This window comes from Tachysurus vachellii, chromosome 2 (assembly GCF_030014155.1).
Source record: "Tachysurus vachellii isolate PV-2020 chromosome 2, HZAU_Pvac_v1, whole genome shotgun sequence".
Taxonomy (NCBI): domain Eukaryota; kingdom Metazoa; phylum Chordata; class Actinopteri; order Siluriformes; family Bagridae; genus Tachysurus; species Tachysurus vachellii.
Window position 1 is genome coordinate 38,468,461 of NC_083461.1, and position 22,073 is coordinate 38,490,533.

Here is a 22,073-nt window from a genome sequence, read left to right on the forward strand (position 1 = left end):
CTCTTCCAGGTCACATGTATGATGACTGTCTGGAGAGAGCGTACTGGCACAAACGCTGCCATCGCTGTGCCATGACGGGTCACTTTGCCGACGTGAGTAACAACACACACACACACACACACACACACGCACGTTACAGGATTACACGTGACAACTGAGACAAAGGGTTATGTGCTATGTGTTCGATCCAGATTGTGATAGTGATAGTCAGTTGCTTGTGTGTTTGTGTGTGTGTTTGTGTGTGTGTGTGTGTCCTTCCCCTGGGTTTTTCCTTTCCTCATTAAGTGAGACGCTTCACAGGCCGTGAGTGTAACTCGCGTACACACACCCACACACACACAAGTCTCCTCGTCACCTCCTGACAACAAGCCCACTGAGAGAGACTTTAGGTAGAAGAAAGATGAGTTAATGAGGGAGATTAAAGGAAGAACAAGAGTGTGATAAAGTAAAGTGCTGTTTTTAAGTTTGCCGTGCAGTCACCTGTACGGCCGTAAGGACACGGCGAGACGAAACAGACGACACGGAGATAAAAAGATGCCAGTTGCGTCGTTTGAACTCCACAAATCTGAATCAACCGAACGAACTGACGTTGACTCGTTAAATCATTGAATCACTGATTAACTTCCTTACCTTTCTTCTCCCCGACTCTCTTTTATAACGCCAACAGCATTCACTTTCACTGGGAAACAAAGATGAATCATGTACCATGAATCATGTACCATGAATCATGTACCATGAATCATGTACCATGAATCGGAACCAGATCTGAATCAGAAAGTCTACATTCAACGCTCAACTCATGGCTGATGAAATCTTGATTCCAATCGATCGGAAGGTGTTGATTCATTTTAACAGCAGCTCTGACACAATAATAATAATAATAATAATAATAATAATAGATTTTAAAATGTTAAAAGATCATTGATGGAGTGAATTGTTCTCTAAGGAGATGTTTATTTCAGATTTATGGAAGGAGTCTCCAGTATTTGTTAGTTAGTCTTCAGGACAGACGTGGATTATTGGTAACGTGACAAAAGCTGCAATTCTTAATAAAAACTTATTAACTTGAAAAGAACAAAGACAGGCTGGTGAAGGAAGGAATGTTTATAGCTGCTGCACTGTAAAGTGATAACATGTAGCTGTAAACGGATAAAAATTGTTTGGTATAGTAATTGTGACGAAAAAATAAATTAAAAAAACCTGAAAAATGAATATGATGTAAGAGGAATTAAACCCTTAATTAAACCCTTAATTAAACCCTTTTTATGAACTGTTTCGCATTTCCTAAAACTCGGTCATTTACATATGAGCTCCAGTTTATGATGTCACAAAATGTCACGCTTAACAATTTGAGCCTATTACAGTCCAGTATGCAAATTACAAAAGCAACTGGAAAGCTTGGTGTTTCCAGACTTTCAGTCAGTTTGGGGTTCAGACACGTGGCTTCTGGTCTTCTGTAGCTAGTTGATAGCTAGTCGTCAGAGTAGCTAGTGGGAGGGAAATAACTGTGTTCCAGTCGTCATTGGGACGTAATAAAGTGCCAGTGAGACTCAGTTAGAGACGTTTCAGTGTTTTAAAGGTGCAGTGTGTGCAGTAAAGGTGCAGTGTCGTCCCGTAGGTTCAGTTTGTTTTAAATCTAATTTAAACTGCATTTCAGATCACATTTATTTTGATTTGTTTTATTTTCTTCTATAAACTGCTGTTGAAAGTTTTCATTCTCTCTCTCTCTCTCTCTCTCTCTCTCTCTCTCTACCTACACATAGGCCTGTCCAGACGTCTGGAGGCAGTACCACCTCACGGTAAGTAATTCAACACACACACACACACACACACACACACACACACATTAGGGCAGCAGACCTCTCAGACTCTCTCACTGCACTATTAGATTATTCCTTATAGCTATTTGTTGCATTTATGTGGACATGTGGTCCTCAAAAAGGACTGAAAACCTGCTCCCCCCAACACACACACTCTCTCACACACACACACACACACACACACACACACACACACACACGTATCTATAAATGCAAAGATTTATGGGGACCAGGTAAATGTCCCCACTATTTCCCAACACACACATTTATGGGGACCAGGTGCCCACAGTGTCAAAACTCTCATTGTGTGTGTGCGTGTGCGTGCCTGCGCATGCGTGCATGTGCGTGCGAGTGTGTGTGTGTAGTTGTTGAGTAAAGTGGGTAATTGGCAAACTCAGGAAGCGTTTGCTCCCTAAAGATTCACAGGGCTGAAAAGGCATGTGACAGTCACACACACACACTGCCAAACGTCAAGGGGCAAGCTGGAACATCTGTGCGTGCACGCACACACACACACACATGCACACACACACACACATGCACACACACACACATGCACACACACACACACCAAGTGTTGGAATATAGACCTCAGTGTAAGAGAAAAGAGCAGGTTGTTTGTCAATTAAAAGACGTGATAAAGCATGAAATGGGCTGCCAGGATCGCACAGCACTGAGCAGTCATTCGACCCATCACACACACACACACACACACACACACACACACACACGTGGTCTAATTAGGTAGCTTGTCTAATGAAAAGGCCATACGGTTAGCACTAGTGCACACAGAGACAAAGCACAAGGTGATGGAGATTCAAACATTTGACTTTTTATTGTAACGAAAACAAAAAATCTCGTTTTATTGAAAGTTTTAGTAGAAACTTTTAATTTCCGCCTGCATTATTTATTCTGTAGCAGTAGGATAAGTAAAGTGAAACAGATTTAACGGTTTAAAAACTGTTTTCTTTCTTGTTTTTAAACATCCCTGAAACAGGATGAAGCGAATTTATTTTAGTTTTTTTAAGAATCACAAAAGAAATCTCGTATTTAACTTTAATTTTATAAACTAATGTTCGTGCATTTTACTGAACAAAACTCTAAAATAGGTTGAAGTTTTAAAACTGATTTAAATTTTTAGATTTTCAATATCATTTTTTTTCTGACTTCGTTTACAAAGCATCCGTTTGTCTGCATGTTAAATTAAATTCACAATTTTCAAATTGATTTCAACTAACAGAAGTTGAAAGCAGTTTATTTTTACATTATTATTATTTATTTTTTGTAAAGATTTTTTTAATTACATAATTTATTTTATTTTTTCCACTATAACTGATATCAAACGTATTTTTTTTATTACTTAAACCTTGACCTTCAGGTGTCCTGCTAATTCTTGACTCATTTTGTGTGTGTGTGTGTGTGTGTGTGTGTGTGTGTGTGTGTGTGTGTGTGTGTGTGTGTGTGTGTGCGCGTGTTTACGATTCCACTTGCCTCTCAGCTGTAATGATATATAATAGTCTCAGAGTCACTTTATAATAGAGTGTAATAGTGGATGATGGTTTCATATGGACCTGTTCGTGTGTGTGCGCGTGTTTACGATTCCACTTGCCTCTCAGCTGTAATGATATATAATAGTCTCAGAGTCACTTTATAATAGAGTGTAATAGTGGATGATGGTTTCATATGGACCTGTTCGGTTCTGCTGGGCTGCACCCATCTGCTGGGATCCTCTGGGTCCTGCCCTGTGTGTGTGTGTTTGTGTGTGTTTATAAATGCAGTTAAATGGACCAACCCTCAACATACGGCGTTTAAGGCCTTTAAACTATCTGAGACTTGAGGGCTCAGAGTTAAATACAGTGCAGGTACGTGTGTGTGTGTGTGTGTGTGTGTGTGTGTGTGTGTGTGTGTGTGTGTGTGTGAGAGACACTTTGGGGAGCTGTGGCCTGTCGCCCTGCGCTCGGCCCACTCAGGTGTGAAAAGGCATTCTGTCAGAGCAGTCCTTGCTGCTACTGGGTCTATTTACCGTGTGTGTGTGTGTGTGTGTGTGTGTGTGTGTGTGTGTGTGTGTGTGTGTGGTCTGCACCTGTGTTTGCCAACAAACAACCTCCAAACTCGACTGGCTCTGCCACAGACACCCAGAAGTGAGAGAGAGCGAAAGCGGGATGTTTAATCTGAGAGACCTGCTGAGATCACAGCGATTCTTTTTAATCACATAACATCAAAGTGTTTTAATAAAAATATACAGAGACGAGTTTCTGATTAACACGCAGTCGTGTGTACAGTATTTTATTGTAGTACCTCATCGGAGACAGTCTTTTTGACATGAACATATGTGAACTAAAAAAAAAAAATTAAATAAATATCATTTTTTATTGGGATTAGAAATTCACTCTGGATTATTATTATTGTTTTTATTGTTCGTATTTTAAAAGATTAAGATTGGTTTCAATTTTGGATTCCTAATATCATTTTTGTTTTTCACTTTATTTAAAATTATTCTGCATAAAAAAGGCTTTTTTTAAAAAATATTATTAAATGAATAGTTTTTCTCCCCAATATTAGAAGTCACCTGACATACGGCGTCCGATCTCATTAGCGTCATCGAAAAATTGTAAAAAAATAAAAAATTTAAATGCATCATATGAAAGAGCTGTGACAAAATATATATAATATATAAAATATATATTTTTTTTTATTTTTACCGTGTCCTGATCAAATAATTTTGTGAAATTTCAGGAAATGGAACGTTTTGTTTGAACCCTTAAATGTTGTTGTTTATTATTATTATTTATTTATTTATTTATTTTGCAAATATTACATAACATTTCATATGAACGCCACATCACATATATTTTAAGTTTTAAAGATTTTAAAAGTATAAAGAGTGTCTGTGCTTTTGGGAAAATGTTAAAAGAAAAAAAAATTGTTCTGTACTTTTGTTTATAAACAAAAAAAAAATCATTCAGCTCTAAATTGTTCAACCAACTAAAAAGACGACGTGTCCAAAAGGTGCCGTTTTTGCAGACGCTCTACATGAAAGTGTTAATAATTAGCTTTAAAAATCAAAAAGAAATAAAACAGTGTCGAAAGAAATGGAACAAAAGGAGGGAACAGACGGCAGGTTACAGGGTGAAGGACGCTGAGGTAAAGACAGGACGAGGAGACACTTGGAGAGAGTGTGTGTGTATAGAGAAGTGTTAATCACACAGCGCCATCTATCGCCCGAAAAGGGGAACTACATCACTGCACTCTGCTCTGTCGGATGGGGGGAGCGGTGATGGAGGAGATTCGTAAACTTTATTTAAAAAAAAAAGTCTTCAAATCGTGAATTTTTTACCGTATTGATTTATTCATATGTAGTGAGCAGAAAAACACTGAGATTTCTTTTCTTTATCTTTAATGAACGGCTCTGAATCGAAATCGAATCAAAATCATTCACCAAGAATCGAATCATCGAGGTAACAGTTGATTCAATGTGGAATCGTGTGGAAGCCCGATGTCACCCGAGCAGGATGTTCGTTCATCACTGACGCGTGAAGCCGTATTTTGAGGTGTGTGTGTGTGTGGGGGGTGTCATGGTCATGTTTTTATATCTTCTTGTGTACCAAACTAGACGTCCTCTCATAACCCGGAAGATTTGATATTGTGGGGACATTTGACTGGTCCCCTGAATGTCACTGGAAGGTCCTCACAAGGATAGTAAGACAATTGTGTGTGTGTGTGTGTGTGTGTGTATCGATTGTTGGCCAAGGGCGAGGGTCTCAGCAGGATGTCTTGTCAGAGCGCTGAGCACCACTCGTAGATAAAGCTGTTCAGTCTGTTCTCTCTCTCTCTCTCTCTCTCTCTCTCTCTCTCTCACTCACTCACTCACTCACTCTCCCCGCCTACCCCTTCTGATTGGTTGATTATTTATTTCTAACATCAGCTCTCACGCTATCAGCCGAAACTCCCAGGTTTATGTTTAAGCTCGGGTTCTAATACGTTGTCGTTTCTATAGTAACAGCATCTCACACTGAACCAGACGCCCATCATATATAATCGCGTCCCCGCGCTGCAGCGGCTTGGTTTTTACAGAAAGGTGAAGCGGTGGTGACTCTGCGGCGGCGTTAGAGCGCCTCCTGGAGGAAGTGATGTCAACATTCCTCTAAACACCGTTTGAGATTCCACATCGCAGCCGAATTAATCCTTTGACATTCACCCATGCGTGGCCACCATTAAGAGTGTGTGTGTATGTCATTGTGTGTGTGTGTCATTGTGTGGCACGTGGTGGCACTCAGTGTGTTTACATGCAAATTATGTTTGTAATTAAGTTTAGCTCACTAATTGTAGCAGACTGGAATTCTGAACACTTCCTCTGTGTGCTTAATACCTGCAGATCAACTCTGTACTGATTACACACTCCTTCATCTCCCTCTCTCTCTCTCTCTCTCTCTCTCCATCACTCTCATATCCTTCTCTCACCCTCTCTCTCGCAGCCTCTCTGTCTCTCATCCCTTTCTCTCTCTCTATGACGCTCTTATATTCTTCTCTCACTCTCTCAAGGGTGGAATTTCTCAATCTGGCAACTTTCTAAACACACACACACACACACACACAGCATCGTTTGATAACACATGCAAAAATTCTCCCTGTGACCTCCCACTAATCCACCGACCACACAAGGACTGTTTATTTTGGTCATGTGTGTATCTGTTTCTCTCCAAGTGTGTGTGTGTGTGTGTGTGTGTGTGTGTGTGTACATACTGTATTTGTTCATTTTTGCAACCTTTCTGTCAGTTGTTAAGATGTGAACACGGTTGCTATGCAACAGCGAAACACTGACACAGAGTATTAGCTAGCTAGTGACGGAGAATCCAGCTAGCTAAGAGATTACACAAGTGTGTGTGTGTGTGTGTGTGTGTGTGTGTTACACAGCAGGTATCTGTAGTAAAAGGGCGTTAAACGATTCACTGCTTTTCGTTCCTGTCACAATGTATTAATTTTATCATATCGCTCACTGTTATATGCATTTATGAGTCTCATCACTGCATACAAATGGGCTTTTTGTGTGTGTGTGTGTGTGTGTCCTGTGACCCGCTGACTCTCGGCCGCCGAGCACAAGCGTATCAGAGACCACCCTCTGGCCTGCTAATCCGTTTAGATCGGACCGATAGAGGCACACAAAAGCGAGGTAATTAATAGGGCTACAGAGCTTTATGCATGGAGCACCGGACGTGTGTGTGTGTGTGTGTGTGGGAGGGTGGGGGCTTTTTGTTCCCTCGCTCTCTTCTTCCACCTTTGAGGCCAAGCGCAGTAACAGGAGCTCAAGGTCAAGGGAAGGGGGAGGAGTGTGTGTGTGTGTGTTCGTCCCACAGGCCAATTTGCATGAGAGATGAGCGAGAAAGTGGAGGTGTTACAGGAAAGAGGAAGGAACTGAAACCGTGTCCATGAAACACGTCTCTCAAGGACATAAACACGAGAATATCTTTAAAAAAAAAACATACAAAAACACGTGATTTGTGAAATCGAGGGATGAAATTAAGAGACTTCGGTCCTTAACGCACACGACTCTTTAAAGCTGCCGTTAGTGTTCTAGCTTAGCAAGTGTAGCCGTTAGCTACCGAAAGCTGAAAACAAATCAGATTCTGTAGTCTGTATAAAAACTATCCTTTATTTAAAGGTGCTGTTTGTAATGTTATTTGAATAAAGAATAACAGTCGTTTTTTTTTAAAGTAACAACACAGGGATTGTTACAGAAAGTTACAGACAGCTCCTTTAATGGTCACTGATTCATGAGCAAGAACATGAACTGTCTTGGACGATGAATGTATGAAAATTACTGTAAGATCTAGAATAGCAGGGCTACCGTAAATACCCTACATTAAGTTTTCCTTCTCTCTCTCTTTCCCTAACACTCCGTCACTCGCCCGAGAACACGGAAGGTTCTGGAGCTGGGGGTGAGACGGGTCTCTGACATGTCGTGGCTTTGTGATGCTGACGCTGGCTCAGGGGCCGAGGTGATAACGACCAGCGTCTCTCCTCTCTGTTGTAGAAGAGAAAAGAAGAGAGCGAGAGAATGCAGGGGACGAGACAGGGAACATTTAAAATACGATGGAATCACATGCGCAGTCGCTTTTACCCCAACACACACACACACACGCGGCAGTCGGCTTACTCTCTTTATCGAAGCGTATTTACGGAGGGCGATGGAGCGTGAAACGCCTTTGGGCTTCCTGGGACCAGATGGGACACACACACACACACACACACACACACACACTCTAACTTTCTCTGACGGAAGGCGGCGTTATCAGGAGCGTATTACCGAGCTTCATTGATAGGCTCAGTAATCACTCGCTCCAATCTGCTTAATGGAAAAGAAGAAATGGGAATGTGTGTGAGAGAGAGAGAGAGAGAGAGAGAGAGTGAGTTCTAAGCAATCTCTCTTATTCACAGCGCGTCGGGGAAGTGAATAATCGGAGGCGTGTGTGTTTGGGTAATAGAATGAGGGCAGGATGAAGGTGCGACTAAACGCACACAAAGAGGATCACATAAAGATGAACAAGTCGCCCAGACTCCAGGTTCCCAGCTGACTAAATAAATAAAGAACCAGAGGCTTCACTACTTCCTGTATCCGTATATGGACACGTGTGTGAACGTGTGCTGTAATATTACTGTTTGTTTCTCCTCCAGACGACGCCGGGTCCCCCGGTTAAATCCCTTCATCCTGAGGCTCACAGATCTCCTGGGTACTGCTACAACTGCTCCAGGATGGGACACTTCGGCCATGTGAGTCTCTCACACACACCCATGGAAAGAATTTTCCAGATTCCCATAAATTACATTAAACACGACTGTGTGCTTGGTTTATGTCCAGGATTAACGTTGTGTGTGTGTGTGTGTGTGTGTAGGAGTGCAAAGAGAGAAGGATGTTCAACGGAACGTATCCCTCGCTGCCGTTCGCCTCTTCGTACGACACGGTGCATGACATCAAACGGCGAGAGCATCGGGCTCACCTCCAAGCCAAAGGTCAGTAAAGTGAAGCGGTGTGTGATTACTGTATCTGGTCACGTGACCTTCAGCTGTCAGAGCGATGCTCGTATAGAGTCGACTGTATAATTCTGCGTGTGTGTGTCGCAGAGCTCCGAGAGGCCGGTCTCCTAGACGAAGCAGAAGCCGCTCCGACTCCGCAGCCTCCGTGGAAGAAAGCGAAGAACACACATTTCCATCAAGTCCCTCACACACACAGCAGCGCTCACACCCCAAAGAGACGCATCGCCCACACGCCCAAACACCCCCCTCGGACCACGCCCAAACCCAACACACACCTGCGCTGGAACGAAGACACACCTGTCCCGAAGAACAAGAAGAAGAAGAACACGATGATGAACACACCCGGACCTATCAGCGCGTCCACGCCTCGTTTCGAGAGCAAGAAGAAGAAAAAAAACAAGAAACAGAAACTGAATATCATGAACGAGGAACAGGACTTTCCACGAAGCTTCCATAAAAGTCCCTATAACAAAGGAGAGCGCTTTCACACTCCGCCGTATAGAGGGAGGAAAAGCTCCGGAGTGCTGTTCGGCTCGGAAAAGAGCAAGAAGAAGAAAAAGAAGGAGGAGAAAAGAGCAAGAAAAGCGGCCAGGGACACTGAGAACCTATTTCTGATCAAACAAAGGAAACGTAGTAGATAGTGTGTGTGTGTGTGAGAGAGAGAGAGAGAGAGAGAGAGTGAGAAAGGAAAGTTTGTGTGTGTGTTTGAGTGACCGAAAGAGAGAGCGATGAGGAATGGTGAAGGACTAGTAAAAAAAAAGGTATACTGGTGCGTGTGTCTCCCTCTAGTGTCCATCACCGGCATTACACACCAAGCGACCATCATTTAAACAGTCAGAAAGAAAAATCAGCTTCCCTGCGATGGTTTTCTTTTGACTTAGAAGAATCTACAGTACCACAAAACTTGTCTAGAACTTTATACGTTGCCTTTTAACACCTCAGCAGCTACGGAAGCTTGTGCTGCTCTCAAGAACCATCAGATCCGAACGTAGATGCTGTAAACGCTGCTGAATCCGAACACACCGCCATTTTAACATTCGACATCGAAGGACGTTTCGTGTTTGGGGGGGGGGATGAAGACAAACCTCTTGCTTGTACATAAGTTTGTAGAATTTTTCTATTTAATATCGTTTACATGGCTGTGGCTCTGCGACGGCGGTAAATAAAAGCAGGAGTTTGGTTTTGTGTGTTGTTTCGGTTTTTAGCGTCACGCTGGGGTATGTGGAAGAGGGCAGACGGTGCTTCCCTTCACACGTCTCATAGGAAGCGGGTTTTAAGGGACATAAATTTACCTCATTTCAGTTGACGATTCTGTAGATTTGTGCTGGAGTTGTTTCGGCACGAATCTGTGGCGATTTTTTTTTTTTAAAAATTGTAATTTTCTCGATTTTTTTTGTTCATTTCTGCAGTTGTCTCGAAAAGGCAGACGGACAAATCTTTGGACGACGGGATTTTATCTCCAATTCAATCCAGAGAATTATTCAGGTTTAAGATCCCGAAGCTTGTGGACAGAAAAGTGTCCCAAAAAAAAGTGTCCAAAGTGGGCGGAGCATCGGAGGCTGAGAATGTCAGTTACTATAGAGAGAAAGACGAGCAATAAAATGTCAATATTACTGTTTTACGCTCTCTCTCTCTCTCTCTCTCTCTCTCTCTCTCTCTCTCTCTGACTCTCAGCTACCTTTGTGAATTCTTTGAGAAACGTCAGTGCAGTTAATCAGACTCGTGCTACGATGTTATCTTCACTACCGTTTCTTTGTTTATTTTTGATTAGCGCTCTGCTGATAAGAACGCTACTGTTGATTCCCCCCCCCACCCCCCAAAATGCTAATCGTATCAACCATCAGTAAAACATCAAACAAACCAAAGTGCCTGATGGAGGTGTGTGTGTGTGTGTATGTGTGTGTGTGGAGGGCTCACGGATAAACGAGTGGCGACGTTCTGTTCTTCTCTCCCGCGGCGTTGGGAAGGAACAGAAGGACGTAGGAAAATAAAATCGTCACTTAAACCTGATTAGCTTTAAATCTGTCGGAGTAAAATTTTATTGTAAGGGTGCTAATAGTTTTGAGAAAAAAGAAAAAAAGTGGTTTTTCCAAAAATTCTGCACTACTTTACAAAGAAAAGGTCTGAAATAAATAAGGTAGCGTTAAAAAAAAAAAATCGTACAGCGTCGTGGTTTTTTTTGGAGGAAAATTATTTTAATCAATCAGGGGGTGCCAATACTTTTGAAGCTGAGTGTGGCTTGAACCCATGACCGTGCTTTTCTGTAACGTTAATGACGTGACATGTCGCTCGACTAGCATCAGATGACATCTGTCCTCTTCCCATCTTCCAGATGTTCCGAGTGCATAAATATTGGCACCCGTCGTCTTTCTTTATGGTGAATTAAACAGTGAAACTTTGTTTTTCTCCTCATCTGAGTTCATGCTCTTTACACACACTAATCGGCCGTGCGCTACGACGTCCACCTGGAAAATCCCTTTAAATAAAAGAACCATGATGGATATTCACATGTATGTTTATTCAAATATTCATAATTCATCCTTCCAGACAGATCGCTCTGATTTACTTTACAGATCGGAGCACCACTAAAAATAAGATGAGATTCCAAAATAAATAAGATAAAACTCAGAAGTTAAAAGTCGGCAAAATCAGTAGCAAGTTTTTTTGTTGTTGTTGTTGAAAACGATAGTCGGCGTTTTCGGAAGCTCGACGTGACGGTAGTGTTAGCGAGGGGGGGGGGGGGTGGGCGCGAGGCGATTTACAAAAGCCAACGTGCAAAGCATCTGCAAAAATAATAGTGTCTAAGGTGCAAAAAAAAAACTGACTGGAACAGCAAGGAGAAGAGATATAAACAGGAGAAAACGGCGTCATTTCCGTATTTTGATGCTTCGGATATTCGAAAAAGGAAGGGAGGAAAAAAAAAAAACGTCTTCCACCTTGGATTCTTCTCAAACGTCAGCAAACCGACCGACAAGTGTTAAGTCGTTTATACGATGGAGAGAAAAAGAAAAAAAAAAAAAAACTCATCACAGTTTATCAGCTACCTTTTTTTTTTTTTAACCCTTTTTTCACCGTTCACCCTCCACCGCTGTCTCTTTTCTTTCTTTCTTTCCTACTTTTTTTCTCGTCTCTCAGTTACTTTTGCCGCAGTTGGAGGTCCGAGGGTTCGGGTCGGCGACGTAGTCCTTCTGGAAGCGAGAGTTGGGTGTGCGCTGTCTCTTACGCTCGCCCTGCGTGGTGAAGAACGCGTCCTCGAAACGCATGGTGGAGGCTGTAGACTGTACACACACACACACACACACACACACACACACACACACGTTAAATAATAGACACCACAGCTTTACAAGAAAGAAAGAAAGAAAGTAAATATATTGCATCAAAACAAGTCCAAATCTTTTAACATCCAGGTCTTTTTTTTTGTTTGTTTGTTTTCTAACCTCTGGTGAAATTATGACCACGTGAAGTTTTTTTTTTCCTTTTATTGCACACAAATGAAAGGATCAGATCAGGATTTCCTCCTCATGGACGCCAAACTAACCGATAAGGTCATGTACGCCGTCTGATGTTTGCTTCTATGGTTTTACACTAGATTAACTACAAAGCTACAAAGATTTATTATTATTATTATTAATGTTTAATCGTGTGATTCTCAATCACTCATCTTCTACCGCTTATCCGGACTACCTCGGGTCACGGGGAGCCTGTGCCTATCTCAGGCGTCATCGGGCATCAAGGCAGGATACACACTGGACGGAGTGCCAACCCATCACAGGGCACACACACACACACACACACACATTCACTCACACACTACAGACAATTTTCCAGAGATGCCAATCAACCTACCATGCATGTCTTTGGCCCGGGGGAGGAAACCGGAGTACCTGGAGGAAACCCCAGAGGCACGGGGAGAACATGCAAACTCCACACTCACAAGGAGGAGGTGGGAATCGAACCCCCAACCCTGGAGGTGTGAGGCGAACGTGCTAACCACAAAGCCACCGTGCCCCCTAATCGTGTGATTGCAATTCGTTAATTAATCGAGCAGGTGAAAACTGTCGTGTTTTTGCAGCTGTCTTTTAAAAAACAGACCGAAGGCTTGAGTGTTATTTTATTGCGTCATAAAATATAGGAGCCAATCAGATTACAGTTTACAAATGCACTCGATGCGACACTCGCATCTGGTAAAAGGAATGTGTTCAGGCGGACTGACGTTAAGCCTGAAGTCTATATTCACATCTACGTCACCTCCCATAACACTCGGTGTCCGGCTACATCCTGAAGTTCTGTTCATGACTTACGAGGCGACCTTTGACCTTTTTGGGCAGGTCCTCATCCAGGGTGTAAATGTCCTCTCTCTTAGCCAGCACCTGAGAACCGTCCTCAAACTCCACCTTACACACACACACACACACACACAAAGACAACGTTTCTATCTTGCACTGTAATTACATTTTTTTTTTGCTGATGCATGATTCTGATTGGTCAGTTGGTGTGTGTGTGTGTGTGTGTGTACCTGATACATGTATGTAGTGTTAGAGCCCAAGTATTTAGCCCCATAAAAAAGCCCATCGGACCACTTGACCTGCACGACCTCGCCGACCTCCGGAGGCCCGAGCTGAACACAGTCTCTGCTCTGTGTGGATACGGAAAAGTTTTAGATGATTACACACACTAACCATGCGCACACACACACACACACACTCACCACGATATCTTCGGGGAAGGTGTCGTTGCTGAACGAGCCGTCGTCGAACATGACCTCGTAGAACGTCTGTGCCGTGACGCTGGCGATGCGACAGCTGTAGTAGCGCAGGTTCTTGTGCTTGGCGATCACAGTCTGGCCCTCAGTCAGCTCTGTTCGGCTCACCTTCGACTTCTGGAAGGAAAATAAAACGCGTACGGATGCGTTTTATGTCGTCGAAGAGCAGAGGAGAAATATCCTGTTTAATAAACGTGAGCTCTGAACGGTGGAGGTGTATTAGGGGCGGGGCTTTACCTATCGGGGGGGTGTATGACTGAAGTACTCACAGTGTTGGAGCTCCGTGACTGGTGCCTGTGGCAGATGATGAACACCACGTAAGGCCAGTCGTCAGGCTCCATGGTGACGCCGGCGGCGTGAGCGCACGTGACGTGGAAGGAGGTGGGACAGCGGCCACAGGAGCACTGGATACACGCGCCCGCTATCTTCTTCATCCGTTTATGGCAATATATACATTTCTACAGACAAAGAAGGACATAAGAGGAGGACAGTTCCATCACAACTATACATTATATATTGATCATTTATGATGACGCCACAAAATCATAACATCCGTTTCTGTCTTTCAACCGTTACCATAATTGTGCGCTTCACCTTTTATGGAGTTTTGTGGGCGTCGCTACATGCGAACGAACGGTCAGGGACTTGTTTCGTATCGTAACTTGAATACAGTACGTGGGGACACAGACTTTTGCGCTAGGCTGAAGACGTGTTAGCCGTTTCCTGAATTTAATACATGGTGAAATAAAAAGTGTGTAACTGTGTGTGTGTGTGAGTGTGAGTGTGTACCAGTTTGTATCTCTGTGCAGGGACGGCGCTGAGTTCGATGGGGCTCCTTTTCACTATATCAATGAATTTGGCCTCAGGAAGCCCCACAGCACACATCACATGAGCCCACCTGAACATATCACACACCAACACGTACGTTACACACAATGCGTTACACGTGACATGGGTAAAGTGCAGAAAGTGACGGTTTGGTGACGCCGCCAAGAGCCGTATTGAGTAAAATAGTGTGTGTGTGTGTGTGTGAGCGCTCTCACCTGCTGTCTGTTGTTGGCTTCAACGCACCACCCCTCAGGTTACATAAACAACATTCCTGTCCCACACAAACACACTGGATTATTGAAAACGATTTATCACTAATCCCGTTCTAGTCTACTAAATCTGTTCAGGCGATCACGTACAGCAGTGAGATCTCCACAGGAACAGCGGTCACACGTCCACTCCCGGGTTACGTCCTGAGCGGTGACGCCGTAGCAACCTGAACAGCAGAAATGAAAAGAGATGAACGTAATCGAACGAATGACCTGCGCGTACGGTAGAGTTTGCGTGTCGGGTTACGTACTGGCGTGAACCTGAACGCAGCAGTGTGTACAGGCCACGAGAGGACTGGATCCGTCTTCTTCCAGGAGCGTGTTGGGGGGACACGAGCCCTCGCGGTACGCGAAGCATATTTCAGGAATCAGAGGTCGCGACCTCGCAGTGGCCTCCCCGACCGGCAGCGTGACCTCGGGTCTGCTTTCGTCTTTCATCTCTTCAGGCTGGTGAGAAACCTTCACGTCATCGTAAACCTTTATAATCAGTAAAACGTACAACAGCTGTTCTACATCTGATCTGTATTCACTGTAGTAAATTGTGCCGCACCCTGGGGTGCCTGGACCCCGTCTCTCGCTTCCGAGCGGTTGATTTCGGGTTTGGTTTTGGCGCTGCTCGTGTCAGCATCCAACACACCTCGCTGTGATATTAAAAGAACAGGATAGTTCTTGATGGGGTTACCTGGTAGTAAGGCATGAACAGCGTGCACACGGCGCAGTGCGGCACCGTCTTGGCTGCTGTGCTGTTGTACTCTCTCTCCGACGGGAAGTGACACTTCCTGCTGTGCCAGAGATGGACCAGGGGTCTCGCCCAGGCGTCAGCCTCCTGCAGTTCTTCCTCCGCGCTGCACTCCTCCATGTGTTCTGACACACAAACACGAGACGGTATAAAACGACGACGGCTTAAATTTAAAAAGCCTTGTAGTATTTCCGGGTGTTGGCTAACTAGCTAGCTAGGGTAACTAGCGCAAGTAGGTGGCACATAAGTGGTGGATTTGTTACTTTATGCAACAGCAATTCTCGATTCTAATTGGTCAGAAGAGGTTTATCGACTTTATATATATTTATATATATGCACTCCGTTTGTCGTAGTAACCTGTTACTGTTTCTATAGTGACAACATGCACAATAAAAACGAGTGTAATTTAAAATCTTACCATCGTCACTGTTGACTTGCTGCTTCACGGCGCTCGGAACCGCCCTCGCTGTCGGTTTCCTCAACGGGTGGCGCCAACTTTTGGCCGTCTTTCTCTTCACCGTGGGCAGGGTGTACTGTAAGAGGGGTTGGAAAATTATTCAGACGATTAAAACACGGTCGGTTTGCGTTGAGGTTAGAGTCCGAGTACTCACGGTGCGGATTTCTCCCGGCTCGATGCCCGAATCTCCGTACTCCGACTCGCTCAGGGAGTCGGCCTCGCTGGACTCGCTGCTGCTGTCTGACCTCTGAGGCCTGTCTGGAGAACCAAGATGTTCAGCACCAGAATGATGAACCACGCTGGGTTCCAGATCAGTAAATGTCAGGCTCTTCTCTGGAAAGTCTGAAGGATCGGGGCACTTCACCTGCTGGCACAGAGGCTCCGCCCACATGGCGTAAGGCACAAGCTCGGACACTTCGGGATTTTGGTAGCTTACGTTCTTCCAGATGGAAGAGGATTCCTCAAAGAGGTTTGGTAGCGTAGAAGACGTGAATTCGGCTTCGTCCAGAGGAGACGAGGGCTTGTTCGGTGGGTTTGGGTCATAAGACGTGGATGGAGACTCACTGGAAAGCGTGTTAGCGTCAGCTGATATCAGAGAATCCTTCACAGAACTACATCCAAACAGCTCAGTACCGGCTTTGGAAAGCAGATTAATGGATGCAGATCCGTCTGCGTTTCCATCTTTCTTTTTGATTCGTTCCTTAGTCTCTGGATCGGAGCTGTGCGACTGACTGACGTCCTCTCGGAACGGATTTAAGCACCGATCTGGATACTGTGCTTTCTGAGGTGAGGTGGAATTTTCCGCTTCGTTAGGATTCAGTAGTGTGTTGTTGTCGCTGGACTGGACGGCGAGGGTCAGGAAGGGCATTTCAGATGACAGATTTGGAGATTTTCTTCCCTCGAGATCCTCCGTGACCTCAGGTGTGAGTAACGGCATGTCGGACGAGGGAGCTCCTGAATGTTCGGGGAGTTCACACGATTCAGTAGTGACTGCTGTACTCGAGGGATCTCCAGCAGAATGATTTTCCTCATGAACTGCACCTTTACAGGGGAGTTGATTTTCCGACGGTGATTTGCTGCTTGAGAATTTGGCAACGCAGGAACGTTCAGAAGTTTGCTCAGAGTCCGGAGTGTCGTCTACATCAGAACCAGGAGCTTGATCGGCCGAGGTGAGAGGCTCACGTCTTCCTAAGGCTTCTTGTGCTTCAGGGGGCGGCGCTTGAGTCGGGAATCTTTTAGACGACTGGACCAATAAATTGCTCTTGACTCGTGTGACCTTGACAAAACAAACCTGTTGGCACAGACTAGCAGGTCCTGCAAGACCAACACAAAGTGTGGGGGGGGTTTTAGTTATAAATAAGACAAACTATACTGAAATAAGAGAAAAACAAAACTACAAAAAAGAGAAATGCTCTATAACACAATATAAAGTGCGTTAGAGGATCGCGTGTATAACCTGAGAGGCGCAATGCATTGTGGGCTTTTTGTTCTTCCTCCTCTTTCGCTTCGTCTCCCTCTTCACTTATCCTCGTGACGACCTGCTGCGGCTGCTGCACGGTTTTCAGCCGTTTGGAGCGTGTGCAAGGATAGCTCGCTCTGCCGACGACAGGCGTTATTAAAATCGCACCTTTTATTTTATAATCAGCTAATTCATAACAAGGGCAGATTAAACACAAACTGTCACGAGTACCGTTTGTTGGTTTTGGCTCTGCGGCGTCTCTGGAGCCACGTCTGGAGCTCGGGCGTGGAGCTGGGCGTGGCCAGAGTGTGGTCTAGCGAGCAGGAGTCTTTGCCCTGCGTCCACGCCTGATAACGATCTGGTTGGAAACGTCTCACGAAGGGGTCCATGGAGATCTTCACCATGTCTTTACTGCATGTGCACTGTGGAGAAGAAACTCAGAAATGTAAGTAGCTCTACGTAGCTCTGTCTTTGTCCAAAGTAGCTCTGTCTTTGTCCAAAGTAGCTCTGTCTTTGTCCAAAGTAGCTCTGTCTTTGTCCAAAGTAGCTCTGTCTTTGTCCAAAGTAGCTCTGTCTTTGTCCAAAGTAGCTCTGTCTTTGTCCAAAGTAGCTCTGTCTTTGTCCAAAGTAGCTCTGTCTTTGTCCAAAGTAGCTCTGTCTTTGTCCTACGTAGCTCTGTCTTTGTCCTACGTAGCACCACGATCCTGGAGAGTCATTTCACTACGTACTGCATCAGATATATATGACAATAAAAGCTTCTTGACTTGACTAAAGCGAGGACAGGAGTGTGTCCTCTGAGAAAATTTGGCTGGTGAGATTGTTTATAAAGTAAACGTTATAAAGTAAGCGTTAAGAGGAAACTCAGAGCGCGTTATATCTGAAACGTAGAGAACGACGGACGTACCTGAGTGGCGAGTTTGCCGTAGTCAATCCAGCGCAGACTGGCGAAGTTGGTGGACTCGGCGCAGTTGAAGCCGTGGTTGAAGCCGGCGTGGTAGCCGTACGGAAACGTGATCATGAACTCTCCGGCCTCTTGTGTTATCTGACGCACACACAAACCAGCGTTAGGTAACGGTTTTAGGGTAAACAGATCAGTTTAACACACACACACACAGTAAATCAACTTCGTCAGTCTGTACCTTATCGAACGGGATGCTGTATTTCTTCAGCACCGAAGGCGATATGAGGGTCATCTTGTGTCTGAGAAAAGCTTCACAACTCTTAAAGCTGTTAGGGAAAAAACCTGCAAACAACGAACAAATAAATAAGACGCACGACCACGAACCATCATGTGTCCTGAGATAATTCCAGATTTCACCACCAGAGGTCACTGTACTAACAATACTGTAACTGTCATTACATTACTCTGACACGTCTGTAATCATCGTCATGGTTACGATTACGGTGAGGTGTTTGGTGTGTACCTGTGGCTAATCGCTCCAGACGCTTCCCATGTTCCGGAGGAATGGCGTACCTGAAAGATTGCGAATGAATCTGATTCAAATCCGATCTCACAAAACACAAAGCTACTCTAACATGCTAACGCAATCAACTAGACTCCGATCGTCGATTTAAACACGTCAGATTCCGTGAGCATGCAGCATGAGAGCAGACAGAACACGTCGCACGTCGTCTCTCACCAGGACTTGGGTTCTCCGAAATGCAGGTAGTTGATGCTGTAGAGGTCCATGTCCTCCGTGTGCCAGGAGAAGCTCGTCTTCCACATGCCGAAGTACAGGTAGGGGGTGTTCACGCCTTGGATGGAGACGCCGCAGTCCTCTTCTATCACGTCTAGGATGGAGTTCAGGTGCCCGATATTCCACTCCTCCACATCCTAACATCACACACACGAAATGTGATCGTGAGCTCTTTCTGTCTGTAAAGTCAGACTAATAAATCATTAATCAACTAATATGGAAACTACTAGTGCTTTATTTCCATGAACAGATCCGTACAGCATATAAATATCACTGAAGCTAAGTCACAAGCAACCGATTATCAGCGAGCTAAACATCTGGAAACATCTGAATTTTTAACGCCGCTGTTCACAACCCGACCTCGTCGTACAGCGTCCCGCTCACGTCCGCGCCGTATATGGGCGGCACGAACGTCAGGTTCTTCCAGTACTTCCTCTCCAGGTCCTCGTAATTCAGGTACCGGGGAGTGCAATACCTGCCCAAAACAATGGAAAATAAAACACCGACCTCATGAGTGTGCTTAACGCTTAACAAGAAATTATTACACACAGAAAGTGAATAAGCAGTGGATTGAAATTTGATGGGTCAGGGGAGAAAAAAAAACACTCCTGAAAATTTGTAAAACGTACGCTTAAACTTAAAAGGAAATACTATATGATGTGGTGGCATTATTAATGAGTTTAAGTTTTGTGTGAGTTTATGACTGGTTTGTTTGTGTGTCTCACTTGTCGCTATTCGCCAGCCTGCGGAACTCCTGCACGCTGAGCGGCTTCTTCTGGATGTTGTACTGAGTGAAGAGCCCTGATTGGCCAGCGACCATCTGTTGAATGGGCGCCTGGATAACGAGGTCATCGATGTCATCGTAGGTGCGTCTCGGCTTCCAGCCCTTCGGCGGAATCACCTGCGAGAACACAGATCAACGATCCTGTCCAGTGAAATACGGTGGAACGTAAAAGCAAGAAGAATAAAAGATCATTTTAAAAGAAGACGATAAAAGAACACGACCGAGTGCTAAGTTTTAACAACCACATGACTGCAAAGGACAGAACAGAACAGCACTTGATACAGCACGCTGCACTTATACGGTCTTGTGACGTACCTTCGCCAGACCGGCACGGTGCGCTCCCTGAGACTCCATGTACACCAGATACTTATTAAAATCACAAAACTCCTCTAGGGTGGGGCGAAAAGTCATAATCTTGCATGCAGGGTTTGCAGAGGCGCTCGCCCCGACACCCGCCATGATGGCCTGTCTTTCCTTCCTGCTGGCGAGAAACGACAACAAAAAACACAGAAATAAAAAGAGGACACAAACAGTTTATAAACTGAGAAATGATGATGATTCAGTGAATCACGTGACTTCTTAAACAGCCTGTAAATATTGTTAGGGTTAAATCAGTGCACAATAATAATAATAATAATAAACTTGACGTAAGTAAATAATTATAATAAAAGCTTATAATAAAAAAGATGCATTATTATTATTTTTTTTAAATTAAGGATGACTTTAGACTCATCTAAAAAAAAAAAAAAAAAAAGCGCAGAAAGCAAAAATAAATGAATAAATAAATTATCGGATCAGTTCATCATCCGTGCAAATGTCATGATACGTGCATTTTATTTATTTATTTATTTAAATAGTTTTTTTTTTTAATAATCCAGGCCCGTTTTGACAGTTAGCCAGGTGCTAAAACACCAAACAAACGTCACAAAAACACAATTTAACCGTAAATGCCTTATTTATCTATATAAGAGATAAATAAATCTATAAAACGTTTTAAAAATAAAAATAAAAGCTTAATCTTGAGGTGTGCTAGTGTAATAAGTCAGCTTGTTTATGTACAGGTGATAGCCGAGGCTAGCTAGCGTTAGCTTGTTAGCTAGCATTGTAGCACGGAGCTAAGATTTATCCGATACACAAACACCTTGACGTGCAGGTACAAAGTTCAACGTGCATTTTCCGAAGCGTTTTTTAAAGTTACGACGACTTTCGTGCAAAATTTTACCTCAGTGTTTGAGGAAATAGCACGCGTTGTTGACACTGAAAGAGCCCTTTAAATAGCCTCAGCTGTGCGTCTGGTGCAAGAGTCGCACTCCAAATCCAGTCGTGCTCCCTACCCCTAAACACTACGTATTCTGTCGTAAAAACGGCGCCCAACACTCAAAGTAGTGCACTTTGTCTATAAAAAGGGGAGATTTGGGATTTGACCCGCAAAATATCGCGAGATTTCGTTTCTTCTTCTATGTATGTTTGTTACACTGAGCTCTTAATGCACGTTGCCGCCTGTTGTGTTAAATAGCATAAATTTATGGTAATAAAATAAAGTTTTATTTATTTTTTTTAATTCACGCCATAATTCTAAAATGTCACCATAACCGGTTTTCTTTTTTGTTTTTTTTTTATAGCGCTTGAACTTTTATATGTTGTGAAAAATGTAATCTAGCTGGTAAAGGGTGTGTCGCGGTGTCTAACGAGTCATGAGTCATGACTCAGGCATCGCTTTGTGAAAGAGGTTAGAAAGTACCTCTTAACGAATGTTCTGACAGGAATACGTCGAAAAGTAGAGAAATAGAAAGAAATAGAAATATTGAGAACAAAAACAAACATTTACCGGGGTGTAAAGATTGTCGTTTGTTAACGAGTTCTTCGAATCGGCTCTTTTCAGCTGAACCTTTGGAGCCGACTATTATAACGTAATGATATTTTGATTAAAAGTTTCATGAAACGATTTCAGACGTAAGAAGAGCAATCAGAGGTGAAAATATGGCAGACTGCCCGATTAAAAGTTAAAAAAAAAAATAATGGCAAAAATGTGAGAGGAGTCGGCTCAGTTCACCAAAAAGAGCCGATTCACTAAAAGGAGGCTATCTCTAGTAAGGTGCTGTATCAATAATGAATAAAGAAAACATTATTATATTCACGATACTTTCACCGGGATGCTGTGATGTGTAGTTCACAAACGAGTCGTTGATCAAGCCTTTTTTTTTGCATGAACCTTAAGAGTCG

General features: G+C 43.8%; 2 protein-coding genes across 6 annotated transcripts in view; one reads left to right on the forward strand and one right to left on the reverse strand.

Moving 5' to 3' along the window:
• The window catches only part of zcchc7 (zinc finger, CCHC domain containing 7), a 36,284-nt gene extending 26,249 nt beyond the window's left edge, over window positions 1-10,035 (forward strand). For both annotated transcript variants that reach the window (XM_060864615.1, XM_060864616.1), the window contains exons 5-9: window positions 1-92; window positions 1,764-1,799; window positions 8,493-8,588; window positions 8,711-8,828; window positions 8,940-10,035. The exon at window positions 1-92 is cut by the window's left edge and continues 79 nt beyond it. In XM_060864615.1, coding sequence (XP_060720598.1) covers window positions 1-92; window positions 1,764-1,799; window positions 8,493-8,588; window positions 8,711-8,828; window positions 8,940-9,493 — 896 coding nt within the window. In that variant the 3' untranslated portion in view covers window positions 9,494-10,035. The remainder of the gene's footprint in view (window positions 93-1,763; window positions 1,800-8,492; window positions 8,589-8,710; window positions 8,829-8,939) is intronic.
• A 1,316-nt stretch (window positions 10,036-11,351) lies between these two features.
• On the reverse strand, window positions 11,352-21,181 carry kdm4c (lysine (K)-specific demethylase 4C). Of its 4 annotated transcripts, none has more exons than XM_060864613.1 (22): window positions 21,073-21,181; window positions 20,166-20,328; window positions 19,792-19,967; window positions 19,427-19,541; window positions 19,010-19,203; window positions 18,794-18,843; window positions 18,509-18,612; window positions 18,274-18,411; window positions 17,601-17,791; window positions 17,367-17,506; window positions 16,065-17,224; window positions 15,872-15,986; window positions 15,397-15,578; window positions 14,966-15,161; window positions 14,805-14,881; window positions 14,661-14,716; window positions 14,407-14,515; window positions 13,887-14,075; window positions 13,564-13,734; window positions 13,372-13,491; window positions 13,157-13,249; window positions 11,352-12,130 (listed from the first exon to the last, which is right to left on the reverse strand). In XM_060864613.1, exons 2-22 carry the CDS (start codon window positions 20,307-20,309, stop codon window positions 11,984-11,986), a joined length of 3,867 nt encoding a protein of 1,288 aa, XP_060720596.1. In that variant the 5' UTR covers window positions 20,310-20,328; window positions 21,073-21,181; the 3' UTR covers window positions 11,352-11,983. The 4 variants fall into 4 exon arrangements, with proteins under 4 accessions (XP_060720596.1, XP_060720595.1, XP_060720594.1 ...); XM_060864612.1 differs by having other exon boundaries at window positions 13,564-13,731; window positions 14,966-15,191; XM_060864611.1 differs by having other exon boundaries at window positions 14,966-15,191.
• Between the last annotated feature and the right edge of the window lie 892 nt (window positions 21,182-22,073).

Coding starts and splice junctions, on each gene's coding strand:
- kdm4c (XM_060864611.1), bottom strand. CDS start 20,309: ATGGCGGGTGTCGGGGCGAGCGCCTCTGCAAACCCTGCATGCAAGATT. Junction 19,204..19,426: donor GCGGGACGCTGTACGACGAG/GTCGGGTTGTGA, acceptor GTGTGATGTTAG/GATGTGGAGGAGTGGAATAT. Junction 14,882..14,965: donor CTGCGTTCAGGTTCACGCCA/GTACGTAACCCG, acceptor TCTGCTGTTCAG/GTTGCTACGGCGTCACCGCT.